The sequence below is a fragment of the Pseudophryne corroboree genome, chromosome 6, assembly GCF_028390025.1.
Source record: "Pseudophryne corroboree isolate aPseCor3 chromosome 6, aPseCor3.hap2, whole genome shotgun sequence".
Lineage (NCBI taxonomy): Eukaryota > Metazoa > Chordata > Amphibia > Anura > Myobatrachidae > Pseudophryne > Pseudophryne corroboree.
Window position 1 is genome coordinate 517,026,083 of NC_086449.1, and position 24,001 is coordinate 517,050,083.

Here is a 24,001-nt window from a genome sequence, read left to right on the forward strand (position 1 = left end):
TTAGGCATCCCTCAGAACTACAGATGTGTCCTCCTATAACTTTGCATAGATGTGTATGCACGGGTGCAAGCATTGCAAGAACGTTATAAGCCGGTAGGCCGCATACACTCGCACCAGTGGATTTTCAGTGATGTGCGTATGGACTGTGGGTGCAAGCGTATGCATGCCCCTGAGAAGTTGGTCATGGCGCTGCATACGCTATGCAGCAACATTATTAGAGGACACATCTGTAGATTGTCCACATTGTGATCGCATCAACATGTAATCAGTGACAATATGCTGAAGAGTGACATATTCTCTGTCTAGATGACCATGGGGATCATTCCGAGTTGATCGCTAGCTGCCGTTGTTCGCAGCTCAGTGATCAGTGGAAAAAACCGGCTAATCTGCGCATGCAGGGCCGGCTCTACCATTAGGCAGCTTTAGGCGGCTGCCTAGGGGCGCCGGCCACTGGGGGGGGGCACCACTGAATTCATCTACCAAAAAAATTGAAGGATGTCTCTTAGGGCGGTATTCAATTCTTTTCACCCCCTTCAAAACCCATTCTGTTTCTGCCCTCAGGGGCGTGGTATCATCACTTCAGATCTCTACCCCCAGGGTAGCGAGGCACCCAACCCTTTACACAGCTAAACCTGATTACTATAGGTGCGATATGCGCAATAACGGGGATCATTTTAGAAAGGAAATTTGGAGTGATACAGTATATCATTTGAATACCGCCCTTTGGGCCTAATTCAGACCTGATCGTAGGTGTGCTATGATCAGATTCACAGACATGCGGGGGGACTCCCAGCACAGGGCCAGACCGCCCCACATGTCTGGCTCTGCTCCCCCGCACAGGTACAAAAGCACCGCACAGCGGCAATGCTTTTGTACCTGAGGAGTAGCTCCCTAACAGCGCAGCTCCTGCGCGCTAGCAGGGAGCTACTCATCGCTTCCTGGGTCGCAGTGGCTGCGTGTGACATCACGCAGCCACCGCGGCCCGCCCCCCGTACGATCCAGGCACGCCTGCGTTGCCTGGGCCATGCCCCCAAAGAGGCGGCCAAACGCCGCCGGCCTGCCCCCTCCCGCCCAGCAAACGCTCTGCCTATCAATCAGGCAAAGGTGATCGCTGGGCTGAGATGCCGATCGCATCTCTTGCATGCACATGTGCACTGCGGCACATGCGCTGTTCAGACCTGATCGCCCGCTGAGCGAAAACGCACAGCAGCGACCAGGTCTGAATTAGCCCCTTTATGCTGGTCAGTAATTAACTTTCAGATGGGAGGATGGAACACAATAAGGAGCATACAAATATTTGTATATCTGTGCATATATATGTATGTAAACCCATACAATTAAAGGGATGTAGTTGGTATCCCAACAGTCGGCATCCTGAAAATGAATATGCCGGGGAGGCTTAGGGTTAGGCTAAGGGGAATGGTAAATTATTGCAGGTTAGGGGGCGCTAGGCTGAAGCTTTGCCTAGGGTGCAAAGATTCCTTGCACCGGCCCTGTGCGCATGCATATGCTTCGCAATGCGCATGCGCGTCGTACGGGTACAAAGTCCATTGTGGTTTTGTACTGGTTCTAGCGACGATTCCAATCGCACAGCCGACCGCAAGGAGATTGACAGAAAGAGGGCGTTTCTGTGTGTCAACTGACCGTTTTCAGGGAGTGCTTAGAAAAAAACGCGTGGCAGGCGTGGCTGGGAGGGTGTGTGATGTCAAAAGCCGTCCCTCCGTTGTTAGAATCAACGCACGCGAAGAGTAACTACGGGGCTACTCTTGTTTTGCACAAAACTATTTTGCAGGACTCTGCTGCATAAGCGTTCGCACTTCTGCAAAGCTAAAATACACTCCCCAGTGGGCGTCGACAATGCGTTTGCACGGCTGCTAAAAACTGCTAGCAAGCGATCAACTCTGAATGACCCCCCATGTGGACATTCTTATGTCGACATTATGAATGCTGACATGGGGGGTGATTCCAAGTTGATCGCAGCAGGATTTTTGATAGCAATTGGGCAAAACCATGTGCACTGCAGGGGAGGCAGATATAACATGTGCAGAGAGAGTTAGATTTGGGTGGGGTGTGTTCAATCTGCAATCTAATTTGCAGTGTAAAAATAAAGCAGCCAGTATTTACCCTGCACAGAAATAAAATAACCCACCCAAATCTAACTCTTTCTGCACATGTTATATCTGCCTCCCCTGCAGTGCACATGGTTTTGCCCAATTGCTATCAAAAATCCTGCTGCGATCAACTTGGAATTACCCCCATGGTCACTGTCGGTCTAATATATGATATTTAATAGATAAAAACACAGAATAATAATATAATGTGACCTTTTGCAGGGCTATGGGGGGAAAGAGAAGAAGTTCATTGCTACTCAAGGACCAATGATTAACACAGTAAATGACTTCTGGCAAATGGTGTGGCAAGAAGATGTCCCTGTGGTTGTTATGATCACCAAGCTGAAAGAAAAAAATGAGGTACAGTAACCTATCTAAAATGATATATTTACATAAAATAATGCATTTTTTTTTAATCAAGTGTTTTTTACTGTTTTTCAAGAACAGCTTAACAAAGCATAAAAATAAGACAAGACATACAAATAAATAGTTGCAAAGTCAAATTTGTGCTTTTCATGTGTTGCCTTCAGAACTTAACTAGACTGTATGTTAAAGAGGCATAGTTATATATCAAGCGCATAGCCATCAAGTAGTACCACAATCTGTAGACAGAGAGTAATAAGGGTTTTAGGGATCTATTTACTAAGCCTTGGACGGAGATTAAGTCGCTGGAGATAAAGTACCAGCCAATCGGCTCCTAACTGTCATGTTACAGCCAGTGTTTGAAAAATGACAGTTAGGAGCTGATTGGCTGGTACTTTATCTCCAGCAACTTTATCTCCATCCAGGGCTTAGTAAATAGACCCCTTAAACTATAACAGCCAGCGACAGTGTAAAAGTAATATTATAGCATCAATTGTTGAAAGGATACGGCAATAATATTGTTCATCAGAGTATTACAAAGAGAAGAAAATCAGGTTACGTGGTTAGATGCACGGGGGGGGCCACACCGGGAGCAGCTTAGCATTATAAAATAATGCATTTTTACATTATAGAATTTGTCGGCAGATAAGAACCACTTGCCCCATCTAGTCTGCCCCTTTTTTTTATTTATTTTTTATCTCTAACCTTAATTGATCCTTATTTCTTTGTAAGGATATCCTTATGTCTATCCCATGCATGTTTAAATTGCTCTACTGTCTTAGCCTCTACCACCTCCGATTGGAGGCTATTCCACTTGTTCACTACCCTTTCTGTGAAGTAATTTTTCCGCAAATTTCCCCTGAACCTCCCCCCGTCCAGTCTCAGTGCATGTCCGCGTGTCCTATTGCTTCTCTTCATTTGGAGAATGTTTCCCTCCTGGACTTTGTTAAAACTCTTGATATATTTGAAAGTTTCTATCATGTCCCCCCTTTCCCTTCTCTGCTCCAAACTATACATATTGAGATTTCTTAGTCTTTCTAGGTATGTTTTGTGATGTAGGCCATGCACCATTTTAGTTGCCCTTCTTTGTACAGTATCTAATGTATTAATATCCTTTTGAAGATATGGCCTCCAGAATTGAACACAGTATTCTAGATGAGGCCGTACCAATGACCTATACAGTGGCATTATTACTTCTTTCTTTCTGCTGCTGATTCCTCTCCCAATGCAGCCAAGCATCTGACTAGCCTTCCTCATTGCTTTGTTACATTGCTTACCTGCCTTTAAGTCATCTGAAATAGTGACTCCTAGATCCCTTTCCTCCTCAGTAGTTTCCAGAATAGTGCCATTAATACTATATTTAGCCTTTGGATTTTTGAGACCCAAGTGCATGATTTTGCATTTTTTGGCATTAAACTGTAATTGCCACACTCTTGACCATTCCTCTAGTCTACCTAGATCCTCAATCATTTGTTTTACCCCACCTGGTGTGTCTACACTGTTGCATACCTTTGTGTCATCTGCAAAAAGGCATCCTTTCCCTTTAATGCCATTTGCAATGTCACCAATAAAGATATTAAAAAGCACTGGTCCAAGTACAGATCCCTGGGGTACTCCACTGGTAACATTTCCCTCCTGTGAATGCACTCCATTTACCACAACTCTCTGTTTTCTATCCTTCAGCCAAGATCTTATCCATTCAATAATCCTAATATCCAATCCCAAACTTTTAAGTTTATTTAGCAGTCTGCGATGTGGAACAGTGTCAAAAGCCTTACTAAAGTCTAGATAAGCTATATCCATGGCTCCACCTTTATCCATCACTTTAATCACACAGTCAAAAAAGTCAATAAGATTTGTTTGACATGATCTCCCCCCAGTGAATCCATGCTGTTTGGGATCCTGTAAATTGCCGGATTTAAGATAATCTACAACTCTTTCTTTTAAGAGTGTTTCCATCAATTTCCCTACTACTGATGTAAGACTCACTGGTCTGTAGTTGTTTGCCTCTTCCTTGCTTCCACTTTTGTGCAGTGGGACTACGTTTGCTCTTTTCCAGTCCTCTGGAATTACTCCTGTAGCTAATGACTGGTTGAATAATTCTGTCAGTGGTGCTACCAGCACCTCTTTAAGTTCTTTTAGTATCCTTGGATGTATCCCATCTGGCCCCATAGATTTGTCCACTTTCAGCTTTGAGAGTTCTGATAGGACCTTCTCCTCTGTAAATGTACTTGTGTCATTTTCCTGAATATCCCTGAAACTTAACTGTGGCCCCTTCCCCTCTTTCTCAGTAGTAAATACTGAGCAAAAATAATTATTAAGATGATCCGCTATTAAATTGTCTCCCTCAACAAGACTCCCAGTGTCTGTCTTTAGTTTTATTATTCCGCCTTTTGTTTTTCTCCTTTCGCTTATATACCTAAAAAAAGTTTTGCCTCCTTTACCCACTGACTGGGCCATTTTCTCCTCAGCTTGTGCCTTTGCACATCTGATTACCTTCTTAGTATCCTTCTGTCTAACAAGATATATCTCTTTGTCTTCATTATTTTGTGTCTGCTTATATTTCCTAAAAGCCATCTTTTTTGCTTTCACAATATTTGCTACTTCATTTGCAAACCACACTGGCTTCCTTTTCCTTGTGTTTGTCCTAACACTTTTGATACAAAGGTCTGTTGCCTTTAATATTGCGCATTTTAATGTTTCCCACCTCTCCTGCACGGCTTCCAAGTTCCTCCACTCTACCAAAGAATCGCTTACACATTTTCCCATCCCTACAAAATCAGCCTTCCTAAAATCCAACACCTTTGTTTTTGTATGGGATGAGTCAGTCTCTGTCTTTATGCTGAACCATACTGCTTGATGATCACTGGATCCCAGGTTTTCACCCACTTTTACATCCGATATTCTGTCTCCATTTGTAAGTATTAAGTCTAATATAGCGTCTTTCCGAGTGGGCTCCCTCACCAATTGATGGAGGGATGCTTCCTGAAGGGAATTTAAAATGTCCCTACTTCTAGTGGAACTAGCAACAGACACTTCCCAGTTTACATCAGGAAGATTAAAGTCTCCCATGATTATTACCTCTGCTTTTAATGCCATTTTAGTTATGTCCTGCAATAGGTACTTGTCGAGTTCCTCTTCCTGACCTGGTGGCCTGTATATCACGCCAATACAAATACTCAACTTTTCCCCTGTTTCTATGGTCACCCAAAGGGCCTCAGTTTTTTCTTCAATACTTTGTATTAATGTAGTATTTATGCATTTTTTTTACATACATTGCTACCCCTCCTCCGATTTTTCCAATTCTGTCCTTCCTAAATAAAGTATATCCCGGTATAGCTATGTCCCAGTCATGATTTTCATTGTACCATGACTCTGTAATTGCCACAATGTCTAGATCATCCCTTGTCATTATTGCAATTAGTTCTGGGATTTTATTTCCTAAGCTCCTAGCATTTGCACACATAGCTTTTAGAGTTTTGTTTGTGCTTTTCCTGTTCCTAGCTATGTTCTTCTCTCTGCCTATTTTTATTTGGTTTTGATCTGAATTATCTTCTATTGCTGTGGATATGCTACCTATTCCCTTTGCTTTTGCCTTTTGCCTTTTACAGATGTGCCCCTTAAATCTTTGCTGCAAGTTGCACCAAACAGCCCCTCTCAGCGCCCCAGGTCCCATGAGACTCTGATAACTTGGGCATCTTTTTTGCTGAAAATGTGTCTTATTTACAACGTGATAAAAGTACAGTAGGATGCACCAGGTGACTGTGCTGATTAATTTCATGTATGACACTTGTATATCTGTGTGCGTTTCTGAATCTGCATACGAAGTGCTACAATTTAGCAACGGCAGCTGCAGCTTTTTTCTATGCCAAGTTCTGTGGTACATATACAGACTCAGTCACATCAGCAAAGTCTCCTGGTGCATCCTAGCCATATCGCACTAAGACATTTTAGGCAAAAAGACACCAAACACTAGTAGGGGTGGATTTAGGGGTCAGGCCGACCCTATGCACATTATTGCCCCCATCATGTCACTGCCCCCTTCATTTTGGGGTCAGTCTGAAGGCCTTGAAACTGCCAAGGCAGCCCCAACCTCACCCCACTACCACCTCCTGGATCACAATTTACTGCCCATTGTCCCACTCACATTACTTGTAAAATAAAAAATTAAAAGAATAAATCATACTGACAAAAAAAAGAATCACATGGACTCAATAGCCTGGCATGCCACCCTTCAGCAAGTGCCGCCCCACGTGCCCCAAATGCCTAGTGGGAACTTCAACACTGGATGCTAGCAGAGTCTGTCAGAGTTCACCGGGATCTGTCAGCTCATATTGTGCCTGGCATCTTCCACTGCGTGGCGTATTGAGGCTAGATGTATGAGGACACATCTGTACATGTTTAGTATTTTATCTGGGTATGGTTAAGCCCAGCTGTGGTAGCTGTATTCCTTGAGATGATGAGGAAGTGTTTGAGAGACATCATATGATATCACTGGGTTCAAACCATAGGTGTTTCTCGAGAGGGGGAGGCCCGTGTGCAGGCTCCGTCTGGGCCCCCCTCCTCTCTAGCCGGCGGCAGCACTTAACTCTGGGCATAGAGGGACCCTAGCGCTGTCCCAGAGTCTACAGCGCATCCGCAGATCTCCGGGAAAATGGCGCGGCACCCATTTTCCCAGTGATTTTTCTACTGCACATGCACAAAACACTGGGTGATTTCGGCAGCGCAGCTGCAGTGCCGTGGGAGGCAGGTGCAGGGGGCAGCTGGTTTGGTGGGAGGAGACTGGTACCCAGCCCTTAGACTCCAGCGGACAGCATCAGTGAGAAGAACTGTGAGGAATGGAGATGAAGCCTCTTTCCAGCTCTCTAGCTGACATGCCAAATTTGACTGTTGCCGCACCTGGTCCTTTTCACTGCAGTGTTATTGGCTGCGGCCCACCCTTGCTCCAGCCAGGCCGTACCTGACCATCGTGGGAAGCTTAACTCATCGCTGCCTCACCTCTCATCTTTCCCTGTCTCTGCAGTGGAGCATCACAAATACAGTGAGTTTTGGCTATAAAAATTATTAGAATAATACAAAGAAGATATGTATAAGTTATAAATATCATTGCTGTATTATTCTAATCATTTTTTATTTCTTTTGTCAAAACTCTTGGGCGTATGACAGGCGAGGCTCTGAATCTCCTGCCTTCCCTGACTGTACATCAATGCTCTAAAGGATTCCTATGATTTATTACATAACTTAATGGCAAATAGATTAATGAGCCGTTTACGTTGTAGACCATCAGGGAGTTTTACCTCTATGTTATGGTATGGTGAGGATAACCAGGGACACAACACAGCATTACTGGGCCCTATAGAAACCTTTGTTTGATGGCCCAGCCCCGTCAGTGCACTAGTAATTTACCTGCAAAGCATTCTGAGTTTTTAGTATATTTTAAATAAAACAATGACCAAAATATATAGGCAAAGATTATTCTTTCGTTTGACATTTACCTGACAATGTACACATTGCCAATTGCTCATTGGCATACTTATAGCAGCATAATCACAAATTAACAAAATAATATACAAATGTGGTCATGATTACTCTTAGTGATATGAGTACCTGTGAAGTCAATGTGCACAAGTAAACAAGGGGTTTTCCTTTGGAGACATGGTTCTTCTCAACTAATTTGAACAATTGAAGCCTGTCTCCAGAGGAAAAGTCAACTCCAGAATGGATTATGGAACCTACACCGTGACAGAATTCTAGGTCCTTTCAGTAAAACCAGTTGGAACGTGAAGAGAGGGTCACTTTTTTGTATAGGAATCCAACAGGCATCAGAGCAGTACTTTTTATAATGCATTGAAGATCCCTACTGTAGATACATCCTTAAGCAATAAACCTAAGCACATAATGTGTCAAGCAGACACCAACCTTAGCAACAAGAGAGATCAAGCTCTTCCCAAGATTTTTATCAAAGCCTTTTTGTGTCTCATATAAATATGTGCAGAAATTGATATTCTGTTTATTGGACAGATTATCAAAACCGTGTTCTATTGCAAAGCTAGTGTAGAACTAAGGGGTCTATTTACTAAGCCTTGGATGGAGATAAAGTTGCTGGAGATAAAATACCAGCCAATCCGCTCCTAACTGTCATTTTTCAAAAACAGCCTGACATGGCAGTTAGGAGCTGATTGGCTGGTACTTTATCTCCAGTGACTTTATCTCCATCCAAGGCTTAGTAAATAGACCCCTAAGTACTAGAATTTGTAGTGAAAAAATGCTAGTGATATGTGTAGAACTGGGTAGCCCACATACTGTACCTCTTTTACGGACATATTTTATTTATCAATATTATTTTTACTTAAATGATGTGAAAATGGGTGTTTTTACATTATTTTAGTAAATGTTCTCATGGGCAATTGGAGGAGAATTCACAACATTCTCCAGCCCTTAATTTCACATTTTTTTTAGTGAGCAGAAAATTTGTAATGGGAAATGAGATCTGCTCAAATTTACTAAACTAAAATTGTTTAAAAATACTGGAAGGAGCCTCGCGGTAATGACGCCATATTCAAATGGCGTTATGTACTACTAGGTTCATTTCATTCTGCAAATGCGATAATGCTGTTTATACTCAGGAAACAGCTTTGCTACTCTCAGCTCCTTAATACCTCCTGACATGTTTGTTTCCAAAGCAGCCAGATGACTAGATAAAACAAATAAATAAATACTTACAAGCATGTGCACCATCTCTACACCACCAGCAGTGGTGGGACTCTCCTCCCTCCAGCATCAAGTCTCCTTTCATCAGGCGTCTCTCTCATCGGCTCTGTGGTCCATGCAGCTACCAGCGCTTGCACAGTAACAGCCGCACTATCGCAAAAAATGAGTATAGTGCATGCTGATAAGCAGTTAGAGGGATTCGCTGGGGCAGAGCTTTCATGCAAGTTCTGTCCTGATATGCAAAATTTGTTACATTCCTGCGATAATTTGAATTATTGTATTGTGAATTACATTTTTAGTTAATTTTGCTTAAAAGCTGGAATTATGTTGTAGGTTTTTATAAAGTGGGCCCTCGCAGTATACAGTATTTTGTGCACAGCAAAATAATATTTAAAATGTAATTGGGGATCAGTCTGTTACTGAGAAGCTGTACAGATTCTAGCTGTCCACTAGATGATGCATGAAAAGTACACTCATTTTCTGTTTATGCTTTTACTGTATACCTGTTTTTTTAAGAAACTGTGTATTTGTGTCATTTTGTTGTCTTGTTTGTAAAATCACAAATGCGACTTAACATGTGTTTATTAAACTCCATTTAGTAACATCTGCTCGTTTTAGTCTTATAAATGCTACATAAATGAGTACATAGTATTGTTTGATTTACAGAAACCCTTATTTAGGTAGAGATTGTACAGTATTTTGAAACAAGTCAGGTGTTTTTTTTTTTTGTGTTTTTTTTTTTTTTGGGGGGGGGGGGACGGATGGGGGGACGACAACAGTGGCCTGGCTCCTATACTTTCATCCTGGCTCCTAGATTTTAGAAAGATTTGTCAAGCCATGCCATATGCAAATGCATGGGTAGTTTCCAGTTGCCTGGAAATCCTCTCCCCCAGCCCAGTTAGTGGCCACAAGATGCAGTTAATGTGCAGAATGTACATGCTGGTCATGTGTGGATCTGAGTGCTCAATCAGCACACTAGACCAGAGAGCAACTGGTAAGAGACTTGCCATAACCACTGGCCATGCATATGTCTGAAGTACTGTATTACGGTTCCGGTATGAATGGTCGACCATGTTATGGTCGACAGTCATTAGGTCGACCACTATTGGTCAACATTGACATGGTCGACATGGACACATGGTCGACACATGAAAATGGTCGACACATGAAAAGGTCGACATGAGTTTTTTTAACTTTTTTTGGTGTCGTTTTTTGCGTAAAGTGACTGGGAACCCCAATTAGTGCACCGCGTCCCCTCGCATGGCTCGCTTCGCTCGCCATGCTTCGGGCATGGTGCCTTCGCTCCGCTACCGCTTCGCTCGGCACAGATTACCGTTCCAATCGTAGTCCACGTGGATCGTAAAGTATGGAAAAGTTCCCCAAAAGAAAAAAAGTTAAAAAACTCATGTCGACCTTTTCATGTGTCGACCATTTTCATGTGTCGACCATGTGTCCATGTCGACCATGTCAATGTCGACCAATAGTGGTCGACCTAATGACTGTCGACCATAACATGGTCGACCATCTGAACGGATACCCTGTATTACATACACTGCACATAGTATGAGGCAGACAACAGCTTGTTACTGCTAATTATGCCATCTTCTTGTGCTAGCCACACTTGCTCTGAAATCAAGCATTTAGAAACCCCTCTCTAGATATTCTGTGTTTGCCCCTGAACATGTCATATACTCAGGGCCGGTGCAGGATTTCACAGCACCCTAGGCAAAACTTCAGCCTACTGCTCCCCTGCAGGGATGGAGGAGCCCAGTAAAGCTGTGACACAGGACTTGGTCACGTGATGGGGCAGGAGCGACATGGGGACACGAGAGGGGTGGGAGCGGAAGAAGGGACACAGGACCTGGGGACATGAGGGGAGGGTGACACAGGACCTGGGCACATGAGGGGCGACTGGGTGACACATGACATAAGCAGGTGGAGAGGGTGAGGAGGACACAAAACATGTGGAGGGGGGGACACAGACATAGGCATATGAGGGGGGGGGGGCGGCAGAGGAGGAGGGACACAGGACCTGGGGACATGAGGGTGAAGGGGAGACACAGGACCTTTGGACATCAGGACAGGGAGGTGGACACAGGACATCTACATATGAGGGGGCTTTTCTCCTGCGCTGTGGCAGCGGCTCTGGTCATATACAGTTTGGCCATGTTTGTCTGGCAGTAACCGGGCCATTGGTGTGAGCAAGAACTCAGGAGCTGACTCCAGGAGCTGACAGTGCCGGCCAGGCACAGCTACTGTACTACATGCGCAGTGTCACCATGACACCTGCAGGAAACCTGGCTGTCCGGGCGATGCTCTGTCCTCCTCCCTCTGGGTGCCTGTGTGACTGTCAGCTCTAGTGCCGATCTCTGTGGCTGGGATTCACCTGTGCCTGACTCCCTGTGCAGCGGACTGATCCACACACGCTGCTCTGCTCCTAAGCTTGCCAGTAGTTTGCTAATCCCGATCTAGAAGAAGATTGTCTTTTTCAAAGATGTCCTTCATTTTTCTTCCAGGCAGTCTCAGCGGGCTGCCCCCTATGGTCCCAGCACCCTTAGTCAGCTGCCTAAAGCTGCCTAATAGAAGCGCTGGCCCTGCATATACCGTATATCCAAGCAGGTCTTATTGTGGTGATTATAATCTATTTGTATAACTGACACTCTGGATCCATTTTAACTATAAATGACAGTCTGTTAATGCACTTGCTCTACCCGCCCTCCTATACTGAGACCTCTACAAAGATTTGTGAATCTTTTTCGTTTGTGTGACTATACCACATTTAATTTATATTGTGCATATGCCTGCACATCATACTAAATTTGGTCATAGGTGAGGTCATTTTGATGCACATTTCTGAAAAAATATAAATGACTATGAAAAAAAACATTATATTATAAATATAATCCTGTAATGTATTGAGCCAGTTTGTACAAAAGGAGAATTACTATGATACTGTATTGAAAACCATACTATCATTTTTAACAGCAATATAATATGTTTATATTTAATCATTATTTCATATTAGTACTGGTAAAAATGACTTACTGATAAGGTCTGTACACACTTAACGATAGAATGAGCGACGTCGCTCATTTTCCCCCTTCTTGAGCGACGTCGCTCATTTTATCGTCAAGTGTGTATGCCGCCAGCGACGACCGATGCGCGGCCCCGCGGGTCGGCAACGATCGTCGCTGTCGGTAGGGCATGCATGAAGGATGTGGACTGTCGTCCACGACCTTCATGCAGGGCTGGCGGGGGCGTGACGTCACTGAGCGATATGAGCTGTCATATCGCTCAGTGTGTACAGTCGGCCGCCGACCGGCCGGCCCGGGAGGGGGAAACATTAGACGATGTCGCTCACAGAGCGACATCGTCTAATATGTATGGACCTTAAGTTAGAGTTTCCTTTAAACTCATACATCCCCATACATCAGACACAAATGTATACAGTTTTGACTAGGTACTTTCTTGTGTCAAATTATAAAAGTGCTTCCTAAGAACAAATTCTGGGTGCTTTAAATTTATTAATCTGTAGTAAAATCTTTTTTTTTCCAGTTTGTGATGTAATTTGCTACAATAACTGTATTATTATTATTTTCTGGCAGGGAACTGTTGCTTTAAATACTTTTTCCATGGCCCCAGTTACTGTGTTTTACACCTATTGCATTGTGTGTTTTACATGAGCCTTTTCCCTTTATGTGTTGCTTCAGTACAATGCGAGTTTTATGTCATTTATGTGTTCCTACAGCACAAGCTGTTAACTATGGGGTTTATTCAGGTCGCATCACTAAGCGATGCAACCGCAATAACCCCGGCAGCGGCCATCTAATGCTATGTGATCGCATTGTCTGTGAACGCCTTTACCTGATTCACAGGCAGCGGCGCTCGTGGGGCGGGCAGCAACGGAGAGTTGCAGATGGTGCAGGGAAAACAGGGGTGGGGCGGCGGCATTTTTGGGATGGTTGTGTGGTGTCACATGCAGCCAGTCTGATCTAAGAAATGTCAGCAGATCTCCTGCATACGCAGCCTAGCTGCAGATGCAGGGGGTCATCCACAGTGATTAAATTGCGGTCGCAGCCGCTGGTCAGGCCATTCTGCATGCTGAGCGGCCTTGCCCTTCAATAAGCAGCCCCCAGCTTGCAAAAGAACGAATTGCAGATTCTACTTTTTAGTAGAATCTGCAATCCTTACAGAATAACTCCCTAAGCACATACTGTATGTATGACAGCACACCACTGTACCATGTGTTTCCAGCTGAATCTTTACATTGTTCTTACTGTTATTATCACTATAAGCCAGTGTTCTAGGGTACTGGGAAATGTTCTCCTCGACTGGGACATATTATATATGGGAATAGAAATAATTGTGTCCATAAATTATGTAAATGGACATCTTAATTAACTTAGAGTATTATTAAATTATATTGCAAACTAGATTGGAGGAGGACAGAGTTGAAATAGACAGGAGGACAAGAGACTGTAGAGACATGGAGGAGCATGAGGCTGAGGAGACATGTGGGAAAAAAACCTTGAGAATAGGGGTAGGGGTAAGAGGGGGTGGGGGGGTGGGGGGGGGGAATGAGACTGTGGAGAGACACTGGGATGGCCTGAGTCTGCAGAGGCACGGGGAGACAAGATGCTGGAGAGAATCAGGCTGTGCATGAGGCTTAAGAGACACTACGGGGGCATAGGGCTGGAATGACACATATGGGGCACGATGGAGTGACACGCTGGCTTGAGGTTGTAGAGAACATTAAGGGGTGGTGCTGGAGAAACACAGATGGGATGAGATTACATGGGAGCCAGAATAGCTAGAGACCTGGCGCATGACGGGTCAGACATACTACAGTAGTTCCATTATTGTGGAATGTTTTCACATCTTTCAGCAAACTACCTTGTACTTTCCTGTATTTTAAGCCAGCATGTTGGGATATCTTGCACCCATATTGCACATACTTATAGTTTCTGTATAACAACCAACGAAGACTTTCTTAATGCACATGGTGCCTGCATAGCCAAGCATGTCTCTTTAACCACAGCCATTCAGAAAACACAATGCAGCACGCAGAATGGTCAGGGTGCAGCTGTATTTTTAGACCTTTGTTTCCCCATGTTTATAATTTCCCTGAGATACATAGGGAGGAGTAAATGCTGCAGATCAGATAATGTGACAATGTGAACATTTCCACAATGGGTGGCTACTGAACTTTTATATGTTATTCTTTCCCCTATTCATCTTATAAGGGAGCCTGTCAGGTTTTACAGGCAATGATAACTCAGAGCGTGTAAGTGCTGCAACCTGCAGTAACTCTTGGTAGTTGATCTTGTAGAAAGGCTGAACAGGTCAGTTGGGTATACCACACTGCTTACTGTATTGTTTGCTTGTTTGTAGCACTTATAGTAGTCACACTGGGGTTTATATGGTACTTTATTATGTCACATACAGTATCAAGATATTCAAATATTAGCATAGATATAAAGATTATATTTAATAGATAATATAAGATATAATTGTAGCTACAGTGTCCAGTATGAAACTTGCACATAGATTTAACTATGCTCATATATAATTATTTTAGCAAGTACAAGTGTGTTAAAATCATGGGGATTTTATACAGCTGATCAGCAGAAGTAATTCAAGTGAAACCCATATGAAATCCATGTGTTTTAAGGTGCCTATATCATTGTAAGAGCTGCAATAACACAGCATGTTCTCCATTTGTATGCTCACCTTTTGCTGAATATACTGTATTACAGTGGGACATAATGTTGATTTACATAAGCTTAGGTTGTATGTAATAATGTGTGTGACAGTTTATATTGTTCTCTGCAGAAATGTGTTCTCTACTGGCCAGAGAAGAGGGGGATCTATGGAAATGTTGAGGTGCTTGTTAACAGCGTCAATGAACTTGAACATTATACCATCCGATCTCTCACCTTAAAGGTAATGCGATGTCCGTTTCACCTCTCATACTCCTGCAGACTCTCAAAAAAGCCACTGAAGCCTGAGTATCTGTTTCTAGATACATACAGTATCACTATTAATGAGTCTCCGTGAATATAAAAGATAAACAGTATCCTTAACATTTTTGTGCATATGACATGCTTAGAACACAATTTTGCATGTGATACAAACAACCAGCAAATGTGAAAATGAAGCAGGGTGCTTGTTTCATTAGTGGTAAATAGTGACAATATTTGTGTGCCAGTGTAGGAGTTTATGCTTGACAATATAAACATTAGATGCAAAAGGAATAGGGAGATTTGCCAAAAGAATGAAAGCTGTGCGGAGGTACAGTGTTTTAATGTGACCAGGACAGCAGATTGCTTTTATATCTGAACTTTGTGTACTGTACTGTCAGCGCCTCCAGTTTGTAGTAAGTGCCAGGAACTGCAGTACATTAAGTTCTGCATCACTGCACATCAGTACTATACAATCATAAACAGATATGCAGAAAAATGCGACAAATTGCAGTTTGTCCTTAACTGTGTGAGAAAATCTGACTGCTACGCTCAACCACACTGTTGTATTTGCTCATACATACAATGCATACTTTCCAACAAGACCCTCTCCAGGAGGGACAAATTGCTCTGTTCCTGGACTTTCCTCTTAATTTATGATTGCTGTCGCCTGTGTTGAAACACCTTTCTTATTGGCATCACCTCTGTTGAAATGCCTTTCTTATCAATTAACTAGTTCAAACACAGGTGATGGCAATCATGCTTTAAAACTGGCATGGTCAGATTTCATGAAACTGCGCCGTCCAACCCTGTTCCCCCCTTTTTGACGAGGAGATCCGTTCTGCAGATGTGAATAATATAATGTTTAAATATTTAAAAAAATACCTTTTCAACTTTATTAAATAAAATACATTTTAAAAAAACAATGTTTTAACGCTTTTGAAGGGAAAAATCGTCAGTTAAGTGGTTTTAAGAGGGAAGTCCAAGAGGAATGGTTCATGTTGGAAGGTATGCAATGCAAGTTCGCTGATCTTGGGTTTGTAGTTTTTATTACTTGTTTGACACAAACTTTAATGTTAACCAACTCTTTAACATAAGGGTGATCTGTAGAATTTGACAGTTAAGCCTGGTATAAGATATCCATGGTCTGCTACATGGGAGGGGGGTAGTATGTTAAGTAAAAAATACATTTTAGGTTAGTAAATCCCTTACCTATTTTTCATGTATATATTAGTGCTTTTCCATATAAAAGCACATGATTGGTTGATTGGTGTGCACTACTGCTGCCTGAAGGTGCGTCATCTCTCCCCACCACTCAGAGTCCACTGCAGTGCCAGGGCTTCAAAATGGCAGAGAAGCTACAGTGTATACTCATTTTCACCAGTCAGGCAGGTTTCTGGGCATCAGGAACATACACACTCCAAAAATGTATATTACTTCATTTGGGAGAGTGGGAGAGCTAGAGCTGTGACTTGCCTAACTCCTCCAAGCAGGACAATGCTACATTATGCTCTCTCAGTATCCACTCACTTGGTGTACTAAAGAGGATCATAGTAAAGATGATGTTCACGGTATGCTCAGAGAAATAACACCACAAGAGACTTATTCACCTAGTATAGGGTAAGTACATTGCGCACTGATGAAGACTAATGTTAAACCAAGCATACAGATATGTGGGGGACACATTGCAAGATTCCTACAACTCTACATAGGGCAAATATCCATTGTTTTCAATACATGTATTGCAATAACTCATGCTCCTTAATACCATCCAACTCTACATCAGGGCATATGATATTTCTGCGGTGCTGGGCTACCAGGGAGATACATTTAAACATGTCATAACTAACATATCAAACAAACAAACAACAAAGCAATGACAATGTAAAACTGTTCCAGCTGGTGGGAATTCATTTAAGGGAATGTTCTTGAGGCAGCCCAGATCTGCAAATTATGGCCCTCATTCCGAGTTGATCGCACCAAGCAACTTTTTGCTGCTGGTGCGGTCAACTATTCTCTGCCTATGAGGGAGTGTATTTTAGCATAGCAGGGCTGCGATCACTTGTGCAGCCCTGCTATGCTAAAAAAGTTTCTCACAAATCAAGACCAGCCCTGGACATACTTACCCTGTGCGACGGATCCAGCGATGATGGGCTCGGCTTTGACGTCAGACATCCGCCCTCCGTTCGCCTGGACACGCCTGCGTTTTTCTTACCACTCCCCAAAAACGGCCTCCAACGATCAGTTGATGCCCCGGAATGCCTTCCTGCAGTCAATCTTCTTTCGGTCGCCGCTGTGACCGCTTTCTCCACTGTCAGTGTCGTTGCGGGCAACGACGCACATGCGCAATGTGCACGCCGCGCGTGCGCATTCCAGACCCGATCGCACCACTGCAAGGATGTGCAGCGTGCGATCGGGTCGGAATAGGGTCTATAAGAGAGAGGATGACCTGTCTAGTTGCTAAGGCTGAAAACAGATGTGTCCATCCAATTTTTGACAAATTGCGAGTAGAACAATGGTCTCAGCTGGTAATATTAAAACAGGCCCCTTTCCACACTTACATAATATGAAATGTCTGTTCCCTCAGGATATATGTCATTCAGGAGGTACTTGTACCCCAGCTTCTGTCTAATATCTGATGCAGATGCAGGGGCATTTTGATCAGTACTTCAAACATATAAAAGCTTCTCATGTGTCAAGTGTGTCAAACAGTCAGGCTGGAAAACCCTGAATTCAGCTGAGCTGAAAGATTGCTCATTGTAATGCAGCTGTAATTGCAAACTTGGAAGATTATAATGAATATTGTAACATGACTGAAATATTTCTAAATGGAAACATTCAATATACTTTTACACTTTTATGGAAGTGGTTACTCATGTCACTTACTAGTGGTTGTTTTAGTAACCGTTATATAAAAAAAAAAAAAAGGATATGTCTAGTTAAATGTCTGTTAAGAAATAGGAACTGACCTTTGTTCTCTTCCAAGCTTAATACTGTAGGTGAAAACTCCCCCCCCCCCCAAATTTGTTTGTACTGTATATAAAACACTACACGAGCAATCAAGAGTAGCATAACATATGCAAAAAACAAGTTATTAGAAAAACAGTAATAAACCTATCAATAGAAAAAAATGGACCACATTACAGAGCACAATACTCCTACTGGGCAGAGAACCACATGCAACAAACCCATATTTTAGGTTCGTGAGAAAGAACGTATGACAACAGAACGCAGTGGATTTATGTTTTTGTTAAAAACGGCAAGTTTCAGTAAAAATAAAAAAAATTATGTATAAGAAAAATGTATAACTATAAGAAGGAAAGAAGGGGAGGGAAAGAGGGAAGGCAGAAAGGTGAAGGTAGGAGGATTAGGAGATTTCCAATTGCTGGCTATATTAATTTAGCAGCATTGCATATATACTTTATTATCCATACACTGGGATGTATGGATAAAGCAAAAATGCGGTAAAACCCCTGAAAACAGGGGTTTTACAGCATTTTCAAATTTACTAAGACCCTACCGCCGCGTTTTCGCCGTCCAGGGTGTCGCCATCTTTGGATGGCGATACCCTATAAAAGCCTATGGGCTTCTTATCACCGACCGCTGCAACCTGCCAACACCGCCGCCCCCCGCCGCAGATGTTGACCCCCCTTTCCCCCGGCTTACCTTCCTCCAGGCTGCCCTGGACCCGGAAGGTAATCTCTTCCTCCCCCTAGCAATGCAGCCGGAGGTCCTTCCAGCTGCAGGGGGGAGGAGGAGGCGCCGGGGGCAGCCTGCTGCTGCTTCCCAGCGTCTAGCCAGTGTAAAGATCCCGGGGAGATGACGGAGACCCCCCGCAGACCACCTAACAGGTATCGCGGGGGGCCTCCGTCACCGCATCGCGATATTGATCACATATGTTAGTACATATGCGATCAACATCACTGCGGTAAGCGGCGAGGGGCGGCGATGTATCTTAATACATCCCGCCCACTGTGAGATAAAATGTCTGTCAGATCGAGAGATATGTTATCTGACATGCTGGTATCATACCTCCCAACATGACCCTCTCCAGGAGGGACATAATGCTCTGCTCCTGGGCTTCGCTCTTAATTTATGATTGCCATCACCTGTGGTGAAACACCTTTCTTATCCATTAAACTGTTCAAAACCGGTGCCGGCAATCTTAAATTAAGAGAAAAATCCAGAAGCAGAGCATTTTGTCCCTCCTGGAGAGGGTCATGTTGGGAGGTATGTGGTATCGGGGTCATGCACAGTGGATATCTCACAATGTATAGCCACGATATCTGTTCCCAGTTTGCTTTAATATGGACCTTTATGTCAGTACTGCCACCATGGCCAACTGAAAATAAAAGAACTGCCCATTGAGTATAACAGTTTCATTGTTGTTCTCTTGAAATTTCTTAATAAAAGGAAAGTCATGTCATCAAGGGCGTAGCTACCATAGGTGCAGGCAATGCAGCTACTATGGGGCCCAGAGCTCAGAGGGGCCCACCTTCCCTGTCAAAGTTACATGTGTCATATACATTTTTCACCATTTTGTGGTACGTAGGGGTCCTTTCAAACTTTCTCCTTGGGACCTGCAATATATCTAGGCATGCCCCTGGACTTGCTGGAGGGCATTTTAATGTTATATAATATGAACCGGGGCACTGTAATGAGGCACAATGTGAACGAGAAGCACTATATATCATAATGTGAATTGGGGGTACTGTGCGCCATAATGTGTACTGCAAGCTCTAAATTGAGACATAGGGTGAACTTAAGCACTACTACAATTCATAAAAGAAACTAGGGCACTACTGTGGGGCATAACATTAAATAAGTCTCTACTATGGTTCTGAAAATGAACTAGGGCACTATAATAGGGCATAATATTAACAACTGCTGCAGAGAAGTGTCTCTCTAGAAGCATTGGGACGGAGGCCCCTTCAGAATGTTGCTATGGGGCCCACAAAGTACTGTCTACGCCCCTGCATGTCATTTATCCATTAACTGCCATTTTGTCTTAGATGGTGGCATTTTAAAATAATAATAAGATTTTAAACCTACCGGTAAATCTTTTTCTCGTAGTCCGTAGAGGATGCTGGGGACTCCGTAAGCACCATGGGGAATAGACGGGCTCCACAGGAGACATGGGCACTAAAAAGAACTTTAGGTATGGGTGTGCACTGGCTCCTCCCTCTATGCCCCTCCTCCAGACCTCAGAGAAACTGTGCCCAGAGGAGACGGACAGTACGAGGAAAGGATTTTGTAAATCCAAGGGCAAGATCATACCAGCCACACCATTCACACCATATAACATGGGATATACGAACCAGTCAACAGTATGAAACAAAACCAGTATCAGTCCAAAACTGATCCAACTGAAACATAACCCTTATGTAAGCAACAACTATATACAAGTCCTGCAGGATGTTGTCCGCACAGGGACGGGCGCCCAGCATCCTCTACGGACTACGAGAAAAAGATTTACCGGTAGGTTTAAAATCTTATTTTCTCTTACGTCCTAGAGGATGCTGGGGACTCCGTAAGGACCATGGGGATTATACCAAAGCTCCAAAATGGGCGGGAGAGTGCGGACGACTCTGCAGCACCGAATGAGCAAACATTAGGTCCTCATCGGCCAGGGTATCAAACTTGTAGAATTTAGCAAAAGTGTTTGAACCCGACCAAGTCGCGGCTCGGCAAAGTTGTAATGCCGAGACGCCCCGGGCAGCCGCCCAAGAAGAGCCCACCTTCCTAGTGGAATGGGCCTTAACCGAATTCGGTAACGGCAATCCAGCCGTAGAATGAGCCTGCTGAATCGTGTTACAGATCCAGCGAGCAATAGTCTGTTTAGACGCAGGAGCACCAACCTTGTTGGCTGCATACAGGATAAACAGAGCCTCTGTTTTCCTAACCCGAGCCATTCTGGCCACATAAATTTTCAATGCCCTGACCACATCTAGGGACTCGGAATCCTCCACGTCCCGTGTAGCCACAGGCACCACAATAGGTTGGTTCATATGAAAAGACGAAACCACCTTAGGCAAAAATTGGGGACGAGTCCGCAACTCAGCTCTATCCACATGGAAAATCAGATAAGGGCTTTTGTGAGACAAAGCCGCCAACTCTGACACTCGCCGTGCCGAAGCCAAGGCCAATAACATGACCACCTTCCAAGTAAGATACTTCAATTCAACTGTTTGAAGCAGTTCAAACCAGTGAGACTTAAGGAACCGTAACACCACGTTAAGGTCCCATGGTGCCACTGGAGGCACAAAAGGAGGCTGGATATGCAGCACCCCTTTCACCAAAGTCTGGACTTCTGGAAGAGAAGCCAATTCCTTTTGAAAGAAAATGGATAAGGCCGAAATCTGAACCTTAATGGAGCCGAAGTTTAGGCCCAAATTCACTCCTGTTTGCAGGAAGTGGAGAAAACGGTCCAGATGGAACTCTTCCGGAGGAGCAGTCTTGGCTTCGCACCAAGACACATACTTCCTCCAGATACGGTGATAATGTTTCGATGTCGCCTCCTTTCTAGCCTTTATCAGAGTAGGAATGACCTCCTCCAGAATGCCCTTCTCCGCTAGGATCCTGCGTTCAACCGCCATGCCGTCAAACGCAGTCGCGGTAAGACAGGGCCCTTGTTGTAACAGGTCTTCCCTGAGAGGAAGAGGCCACGGATCTTCTGAGAGCATTTCCTGTAGATCCGGATACCAGGCCCTTCGAGGCCAATCTGGAACGATGAGAATCGCCTGAACCCCTCTTCGTCTTATGATTCTCAGTATCTTTGAGATGAGAGGAAGAGGAGGGAACACATAGACCGACTGAAACACCCACGGTGTCAGCAGTGCGTCCACTGCAATCGCCTGAGGGTCCCTTGACCTGGCGCAATATCTCGGAAGTTTCTTGATGAGGCGTGAAGCCATCATGTCTATTTGAGGCAGACCCCACTGACTTGCAATCTCTGCGAAGACTTCCTGATGAAGTCCCCACTCTCCTGGATGCAGATCGTGTCTGCTGAGGAAGTCTGCTTCCCAGTTGTCTACACCCGGAATGAAGACTGCTCTCAGAGCGCTTACATGACTCTCCGCCCATCGAAGAATCTTTGAGGCTTCTGCCATTGCCACTCTGCTCCTTGTGCCGCCTTGGCGGTTTACATGAGCCACTGCTGTGATGTTGTCTGACTGAATCAGAACCGGTAGACCTTGAAGTAAGGACTGCGCCTGACGAAGGCCGTTGTATATGGCCCTTAATTCCAGAATGTTGATGTGTAGACAAGCCTCCTGGCTTGACCACAGACCCTGGAAGTTTCTTCCCTGTGTGACTGCTCCCCATCCTCGGAGACTCACGTCCGTGGTCACCAGAACCCAGTCCTGGATTCCGAACCTGCGACCCTCTAGAAGGTGAGCACTCTGCAGCCACCACAGGAGAGATACCCTGGCCCTGGGGGACAGGAGGATCATCTGATGAATCTGTAGATGTGACCCGGACCACTTGTCCAGAAGGTCCCACTGAAGGTTGCCGAATGGAATGGCCTCGTAAGACGCCATCATTTTCCCCAGCACTCGCGTGCAGTGATGTACCGACACCCTGTCTGGCTTTAACAGGTCCCTGACCAAGTCCCGCAGTTCCTGGGCCTTTTCCGTCGGGAGAAAGACCCTCTTTTGTTCCGTGTCCAGAATCATGCCTAAGAAAGGCAATCTGGTTGTTGGAACTAACTGTGACTTTGGCAGGTTTAGAATCCAATCGTGTTGTTGTAACACCCTCAGGGAGAGTGATACTGACCAGCAACTGTTCTCTCGATCTCGCTTTTATCAGGAGATCGTCCAAGTATGGGATAATTGTGACCCCCTGCTTGCGCAGGAGCACCATCATCTCCGCCATTAATTTGGTAAAAATTCTCGGGGCCGTGGACAGCCCAAACGGCAACGTCTGAAATTGGTAGTGACAATCCTCCACCACAAATCTCAGGAACGCCTGATGAGGTTGATAAATGGGGACATGAAGGTATGCATCCTTTATGTCTAGAGACACCATATAATCTCCCTCTTCCAGACTTGCAATGACCGCCCTGAGCGACTCCATCTTGAACTTGAACCTCTTTAAGTATAGGTTTAAGGATTTTAAATTTAGAATGGGTTTGACCGAACCGTCCGGTTTCGGGACCACAAACAGGGTTGAGTAATAGCCCATCCCCTGCTGCAGCAGGGGAACCTTGACCACCACTTGTTGGAGACACAATTTTTGAATTGCTGCCAAAACTACCTCCCTCTCTGGGGAAGAAGACGGCAGTGCCGATTTGAAAAACCGGCGAGGAGGCACCTCTTCGAATTCCAGCTTGTACCCCTGGGAAACAATGTCTATTGCCCAGGGATCCACCTGAGAGTGAACCCAGACTTGGCTGAAAAGACGAAGACGTGCCCCCACTGGAGCAGACTCCCCCAGCGGAGCCCCAGCGTCATGCGGTGGATTTAGTAGAAGCCGGGGAGGACTTCTGTTCCTGGGAACTGGCTGTAGCTGGCAGCTTTTTCCCCTTGCCCTTACCTCTGGCAAGAAAGGAAGATCCCCGAGCTCTCTTGGATTTATGCGGCCGAAAGGACTGCATCTGATAATGTGGCGCTTTCTTAGGCTGTGAGGAAACATAAGGTAAAAAAGTTGATTTACCAGCAGTAGCTGTGGAAACTAGGTCCGCGAGACCTACCCCAAACAACTCCTCACCCTTGTACGGCAAATCCTCCATATGCCGTTTTGAGTCGGCATCACCCGACCACTGTCAGGTCCACAGTGCCCGCCTGGCAGAAATCGCCATAGCGTTTGCTCTGGACCCCAGTATGCCTATATCCCTTTGAGCCTCTCTCATATAAAGGA

At 44.5% G+C, this 24,001-nt stretch overlaps 1 protein-coding gene across 2 annotated transcripts in view; it reads left to right on the forward strand.

Moving 5' to 3' along the window:
- Positions 1–24,001, forward strand: part of PTPRR (protein tyrosine phosphatase receptor type R) — a 415,965-nt gene that overhangs the window by 358,559 nt on the left and 33,405 nt on the right. For both annotated transcript variants that reach the window (XM_063927466.1, XM_063927467.1), the window contains 2 exons: positions 2,334–2,471; positions 15,018–15,128. In XM_063927466.1, coding sequence (XP_063783536.1) covers positions 2,334–2,471; positions 15,018–15,128 — 249 coding nt within the window. The remainder of the gene's footprint in view (positions 1–2,333; positions 2,472–15,017; positions 15,129–24,001) is intronic.